Source organism: Mixophyes fleayi, chromosome 10 (genome assembly GCF_038048845.1).
Source record: "Mixophyes fleayi isolate aMixFle1 chromosome 10, aMixFle1.hap1, whole genome shotgun sequence".
Lineage (NCBI taxonomy): Eukaryota > Metazoa > Chordata > Amphibia > Anura > Limnodynastidae > Mixophyes > Mixophyes fleayi.
Window position 1 is genome coordinate 64,392,566 of NC_134411.1, and position 7,635 is coordinate 64,400,200.

At 37.1% G+C, this 7,635-nt stretch overlaps 1 protein-coding gene across 1 annotated transcript; it reads right to left on the reverse strand.

The window, feature by feature from the left end:
- Positions 1-1,328: 1,328 nt before the first annotated feature.
- On the reverse strand, positions 1,329-5,445 carry IRX5 (iroquois homeobox 5). The gene is made up of 3 exons (XM_075187534.1): positions 4,893-5,445; positions 2,750-3,152; positions 1,329-2,473 (listed from the first exon to the last, which is right to left on the reverse strand). Exons 1-3 carry the CDS (start codon positions 5,139-5,141, stop codon positions 1,653-1,655), a joined length of 1,473 nt encoding a protein of 490 aa, XP_075043635.1. The 5' UTR covers positions 5,142-5,445; the 3' UTR covers positions 1,329-1,652.
- Between the last annotated feature and the right edge of the window lie 2,190 nt (positions 5,446-7,635).

Below are 7,635 nucleotides of genomic sequence, written 5' to 3' on the forward strand. Positions count from 1 at the left end.
TACTTCATTTAATCGACAATATAACTATTAATGATAGCGCAAGTATCAATTTTACTATATGTACTATAACTGTTTTCACCAAAATAGTGAAAACTATTGACTTCGTGGTATACTATGAATTTTAATCGCATGGGTCATTCAGAAAAAAATGTGGTAACTCTGTAGAACATTTCCTGTTGAAGAATAAAAACATGAATAAATAAGTAAGTACATTATCAATAATAATAATTAAACACATTTCAATGCCACACGTCTTGTCATATGTACATAATAAAACATCTACCTATTATCTGCTGTAACAGCTAAAATGCTTACATAATTATTTTACTTATATATATATATAAAAAAAAATCAACGAGTGAGCATTATAACTACACTTTTGATATGCTTGGCAAGACATTTGCCAATTAAAATCCTTTTCTTGATTTAAAGCTCTTTTTACTTGGTACCTTTCAATGCCTAATTCTTGATTTGCATTTGGTAGATTTTTATTTTTAGCTTCTTTCATGATTAGACACGTATTCCCACTACTACTTATATTTGAGGATGAAATCAAGCACAATTGTGACACCTACCTGTGAAACTGAGTATTTACCGAGATTTAACTTACATTGGAGTTCCCTATATCCACCAGTATGTATAAGCATAATAGATTCCTTTAAATAGGAGCTCTCAAGTCTACTCGACAAACTGTGAAATCACCTCGTTTGAAAACTTGAAAACGGCAGATTGATAGTGTAAGTGTTTGCTTTTGTTGTTCCTTTGAATAAATAGTATAATAATATTTAGCAAAACTGGGATACTTGTTAATTCGACCAGTCTCTAACATTAATGAGAAGATTCCTGCATAAAATCGAATTCATTAGTAAAGGTCACTGTTCGATTGCTTCGCACAAAGCAGGCCACTGGTTAAAATTAATTAGGTTAACACATTCACAGCCAATGAAAACCAAGAAATGATTGCCACTTGGTTATAAAGTCCTTCCATTCATTAGTTAGCAGCAGTACAATTCTCTATATTACATATCAATTGTTAATACGAAACATGCACGAAGGTATTTGCAGTTTTTTTTATAAAGTGAGCAACGCGCGCGTGTGTGTGTGTGTGTGCGTGCGTGTGTGTTGTGATGCGTTGTGTTTTGTGTATGTGTGTATGTGCCAGTGTGTTTGTGCAAATCTGTTTTAATTATGTTTTAATGTTAGCAAAGAACAAAGATGCATATATTTATAATCCCTGTAAGATCTCGCAAAGAAGAAAAAATCAAGAGACATTTAAAAAATTAAATTAAATTTGTATTATTAACTATGAAACAGTTGGAGGAAAACAATGCGGTTTATATATTTATATTACAAAAACAGCATAAATCATTGTACAACGAATAATTCCATAATTTACTTCAAAGATAGTTATGATCCATTTAAATACAAAAATTGCTACATTAAATATACAGAATCATATTGATACAAATTATGTACTTCTTTGCAGATGGATTAATACATATTCAGACCAGCAAAATGTTAACTCTGCACTGGCCCATTTATTTTGTGTAGTTTGAGTTATTAATATTCTTGATGGTGAATTGGTACTCTGTCAAGGCATTTTATGTTTTAATAAATAAAAATAGTCCCAATGCTTGGAGAAGAAGCCAAAGTTAAAGGCTGGACATACCTTTCTTAATTTCATAAGCAGTGTCTTTGCTAAGGTCTACTTGGGACTGGCTTCTAAGTTTGCACTCTTTGGCCAAAGCCTCAGCTCTGTTTAATACAGTCTGTGTTAATCCATTGAAATGTGGGTTGCTGTTGGCTGACTGAGTCGTACTTGGTCCATGGTGACTGTGGATATGACCAAAAGAGCCATAGTTCGTATAACCAGGATAAAATGGTGTGCTGTAATAAAGGGGACGGGTCAACACAGCATTGTTTGGGAAATGACAAGGAGCTGAGGGGGATCTGGACGGTGAACAGGTACTGCCAACTATGGACTGGGCAGTAGTTGACCCTGGTCCAATTGTGACGTCGTTACTTTCCTTAGTTTTGTCCGAAGATGTGGCTATTTCTGCCAAGGACCACAATTTAGGCTTATTAGTAGTCACTGGGGGAGAGTGGATGACCGAGGTGGCATTGCTAGAGGCTGTGCCATGCTGGACTGGAGTGCTCCGATGTACCAGGTCTATCGGTTTGGATTGGTGTTGGTGATGAAGATGCTGGGTTGGCTGTTGTTGCAGGCGATGGTGGTGATGATGATGGTGAAGATGATGATTGTGATTGTGTATAGTCTGTTCTTCTAGTGTCGATTGGGCCAGACCCGCTTGGCACATTGGTGGAGAGGTTGGAGCAGCGCTTTTAGAAAGATTATCAGTATTGTCTTCCACCTCGTTCAACTCAGAGTCACTCCTGTTCGAGACCAACTCTTTCCCCTGCAAAGTTTCACGATCCAAAAGATCAGGCTCATCCACTATTGGGCTTCTCTTCACTGCACATAAAACAGAGATAAATAGGTTTGAGGACAAATTCCAACACCAGGCAGGGTGTAAGATGACTAAATGACGCTTATTTCATTATTTACCCTTTATGTGAACTAAATGCATACTAAAAAAAAGAATCATCTTCAATGCCTAAAAGTACTGCATTGCGCATAGCAAACCCAATAGACACCCAAAGACATAAGTAACTTTATGCAAAGCGGACACACGCATCCGAACACACAGATAACTTGCAATGACAGGCAACCAATCAATTAACAACCAACCTGTATCTATATCTGGATCTCCTTTCTCCTCTAGTTTTTGAGGCTCGTCTTCATCATTTTTTTCTAAGTCGATGTTCTCCTCATCCTCCTCGTCCTCACTTCTATTCCTGGGTGTCCAAGTCATCTTGTTTTCCTTTTTCAGCCTCCTCCTTGCATTAGCAAACCAGGTGGACACTTGGGTGAGCGTCATCTTTGTGATGATGGCCAGCATAATTTTTTCGCCCTTCGTGGGGTAAGGGTTTTTCCTGTGTTCATTGAGCCAGGCCTTTAAGGTTGCGGTAGCATCCCTAGTAGCGTTTTTCCTGTAAGCTGGATCTCCATAAGGGTAAGAACCCAAAGGAGCAGCGTATGGATGGTACCCTAGAGAACCTGCCATGCTTGTGCTGTGGTCATATGGAGAGCCCTGGAGGAATGAGAAAACAATAAAAAAAATCTCATTAGTAATAGCTCACAATAAGGGTAAGTGTATCGTCATGAATAAAGTATATATATATATATATATATATATAAATATATATATATATATATATATATATATATATAATGTTATTATATACGGGTTACAACATAAATTTAATACAGTTAATAAGCGTCATTGAGTTAAACAGTACTTCGGGTACTTCTTAACACTTCATTTTGTATCAAGAGTACGCAGTTTTAAAACTTGTACGCACTCGCTACTGCCCAGCTCTTATAGGTGAATTATTAGATTTGCCTTTTATTCATGGTTAGAATTTTCTATCAGTTTTAAAATAATCTAGCTCTGTAACTATTTACGTCCTCTATATTGGGCCTATGTCTACCTTACACAATTGCTTACAGGCTATTACAAAGCTTGAAAGCTAAATAACATTACATGTCTTACTTGTGATGACACAAGCATATACTAGTGTACAGTAAACTGGGTTTTCTACAGCTGGGAACTGGAAGCCAAAACAACAGGAGGAATCTGAATCTACCCTTTAATTTGCCAGTTTAACCACACCTAGGAATGGGTCTTTGACAGGGAACCACAAAACTATAAATTAAACATTTCACAAAGATCTAATTAAATCGGCAGTCGCAAGGGGTTTTATACAGATAATTAAAGATACAGATAATTAAATCAGTACTGAGCTAACAATCGCACTGAAGAACATTTATATTTTCTAGAACATTCATGTTTTGAACATAGCAAATCAAGCCAACAATAAATGCTCAGGGACAGGCCACAGGCCACAGTCGTATCTGCATTTGGATAAATACATTTTCACACGCACATTAAGACAGACGTGAACATTTTAAAACCTTTACTAACACATATCTGTGCTCCTGGCGATCGTGTACACTCACTCTGCAATTAACCACTTAATTAAAGCCATGAGTTAACTTTATTGGATTTATGGATAATCGATCAATGAGCACTTGTGCATAGCACGTCTAGATTTGTTGTGAAATAACATTTACTTATGCGTCTCTGTTAGTTTGAAGTTAAACAGATTCAACAACTGGACGCTTTTAAGATCACATTTCGATTGGCTATTTTTTTCCCTTCTTCTTTCTAATGGAGGAATCCTCTGTAATTGAAAACATACTTCATATTTCAGATTACACTTTAACTCCTTCCTTGCCAGACAATTCACACACACCGCTACGTACGAATACATAATGTTTGTTTGTGTTAAGCAATTGACTGCTTGTATTCTCGCTCAAAAGACATTGGAAGAACCACCAGTCACATAGATATTGCTTTTCATAAACAGTGTCATTTCTTGTTTCTAAAACTTTTACCTCTGTATTAAAGAACATTGCAGCTGGTTTGAAGTAGAGTTTCATATGTTTAGATATAGATTGGAAGAAATGTTCCGTAAAGCTGGATACCCAATTGTCTGAATATTTAATAGCTCTCGATGCTATTTATATTGAACATTCTACGTGTGAAGCATATAGCTTCCTTTTTGGGTTCTGACACACTGTACAACCTGCTAGAATTGTTTACAAGCCAATGCACTTCTGTGGCCATTTCATTTCAGATCCTTAATTTCTACAATTACAATAGGTACTGCCGAGGGAATTCGGGGAATATTTTGCCCCTGAGTTCTGCATTCACAATCTTTCCCTTCTTTCTAACATGTTTTATGGGAGTGATAATGGCAGTTCTTACCACATAAGACGTGAATGCTGCCGCCGGATCCCCGCTGTACTGAAGAGGAGAGTTGAAGCCAGCAGAACTGGCTGTAAACGCTGTTGATCCAGCATAAGGCGAGAAAGCAGAACCAGAAGAAGACCTTCCCAACTCATCAGTCCTGGGTCCAGAGATGACACTGGTGCTGTATGCAGGGCAAGAGTACAGAGCCAAAGAAGCAGATGGTTGGTACAAGTAGCCCTGAGGATAGGACATGGCCAGACACATGCATACACTCTTATCTTTGGAGGCGCACACACTGCAAGAAAAAAAGGGGGCCACTTCTACAAGGTTTTGTTGGATGTAAGACAAGGTAAAACCCCCCACCAGTTGCCGATCTGGAGATCAGTCGTAATTCTTGCTACCTCTTGCTGCTGATATCTCGCTCTCTCTCTGTTCTTCTTACTGCCTTTCTCCCTTGGAAGATTTTTTTGTGCTTTCCCTCTGTACAGGGAGGGAGGGGAATGTTGGGTGGGAGTGTGGGTTGGTTTAGACTTTAGCTTTGGAAGCAGCGAAAAAAGGTCCTGCCAAGATGCTAAGTTGGAAATTGAGGAATCTGACGAATAATGCTCCTCCTTCTGGGTGTTGTCAGAGGAAAGGGATGGATGGATGGTGATGGGGCTGTCCAATTATCAGCATGCTTTCTCCCTTTCTCTTTTGACTCCGTTCCAAAGTAAAATCTGCCCCTTGATGGCCATCACACACAATGCAAGCTCTATAAAAGAACAGCCCTAACATTCAGCACTTACCGTGCAGGCTTAGCTCACCTCTTGACCCGCAGGGCTAATGGTGGGGGACTGCAAACCCTGGAATCACATGTAGCCTTGTATTTTGTCTTGTAGTAATCATGACTTTGGAATGCTTGGGTTTATTTTTGAATATGGACAGGTTAAACATTGACGTTTATGACAGATAAATGTAAAATATACCAAAATGTCTAAATTAAATGATAGATAGACACACAGACAGACAGTGGTCACCTGTTGTGACCATTAGCAAAACCGATGTATTAATTCAATATCCGCATAAGTTAACGAAAATATTATTATTATTATTATTATTATTATTATTATTATTATTATTATTATTATTACTTTATTATTATTTTTATTAATAATAACAGTTATCCTGCTCTAGTGATTCCCTGTTTCCAGGAATAAACGATTATAGACACAATGGAAGATCAGCTTTAAAGCGAGAGACTTAACTCAGGATATAGAAGAATAAAGGTATTTTACCCTTCTATCTAAAACTCATAAAATGTTTTGAGAGAAAGCAGATTAAAACCATATGAAGTATAGTAAATCCCTGCAGATCAGAGAATGTAATCTCTTTTGATTCCACCGGATATATTTCCCAGTAGCATAGAGAAATAGACAGAGATCTATCTATCTATCTATCTATCTATCTATCTATCTATCTATCTATCTATCTACATCTACACACTTTTATATATTTCTTCTCCTACCTGGTTGTGAGAGTATGATTATAGGTCTTTTAGTTTCAAATAATATATGTATTAAGACACAAACTGATGATTAAATCTTTATGCTGGGTATAAACAATTATCAATTATGTTGTGTCAGTTACGGTAAAATTATCGGTATACATTGAAAACGTAATAGATCCATCCTGTTCATTTCATATACCTGTGTTTACAAATATGTATTCCGTAGACATTTGCAGACGAGTGGATAAAGACGCAGAAATGAAATGCGAGGCGCTCCCTATAAAAGGTCTTCGGGTACCTTAAACAGCTCTGAAACTAGTTAGCCAAGTGTGATTGCTAAAAGTGTCAGACTCAAAGAACACTGCGGAAGAATATATACATGAATGTAACTCCTGCTAAAATTCATATGTCTACATTACTATTCCCTCATATGCTTCGTTATCTCAAGTAACTTGGATTTTGTGTACTGGTGTAATTATTGACAGTATGGTAATTGTCACTAATTAAACCAGTATTTGTTTTTAATTAATATATTCCGTGTTATTTGAAGGTTGTATTTCCACAGGTGTCAGACATATCACTCTTTCACTGTATATATACCACTGAACATGCAACAGCGACTTCTGCTATTATTATCCCATATATCAGCGAATTATCTCTCTATCTCACTCTTAAGTAAGTGGTGAATATCTGATCTAGTTTATATACCCTGCAAACATTGGATACAGATCAGAGTCACGTAAACACTAACAGAGTTTACATAATTTCTTTGGAGCACAATTCTTCCTGAGGGAAAGACCTTTAATTGGCGGTATGAGCATTATCTTGAGGATTGTACGCTTCATGATTATTGATTCAATTCCCAGGCTTTTTACTAATTCATTGAGTTTATTTATATTGCGTTCATCAGAGCCAAGTAATAATTCCCGCTGTGTGTGTGAAAGACGGTGGGTTAACCAAATCTTCCAGGGTAGTTATGCAGAACGTAGTTACAGAATCAATTTGTAATCCTTAGCAGTATAGCCTACACTTATTAATACACATATAACCGATATGATGGAAATACTTATATTTATCGATTGCAAATAAGTCGAATGCAAAAAAAGGTGATGTGTATAACTCAATGAGTCATGCATAAGAGAGGCAGAGTTCAATTACCGAGCACCACTAAGAGTTAATGTCCTACTAATCGCACACCTCCTGGAATCTATTTAACATAAATCCCCGCCCGCTGCCTTTGGTTGGCTTCTTCTATGCAGACCTCTGCCTCCT

Excerpts from the sequence above, each read along its gene's own strand:
- IRX5 (XM_075187534.1), bottom strand. The coding sequence starts at position 5,141 with ATGTGTCTGGCCATGTCCTATCCTCAGGGCTACTTGTACCAACCATCT. Across the intron at positions 3,153-4,892 it reads CAGCATTCACGTCTTATGTG|GGCTCTCCATATGACCACAG; the intron begins GTAAGAACTGCC and ends TCATTCCTCCAG. Across the intron at positions 2,474-2,749 it reads AGATCCAGATATAGATACAG|TGAAGAGAAGCCCAATAGTG; the intron begins GTTGGTTGTTAA and ends TTTTATGTGCAG.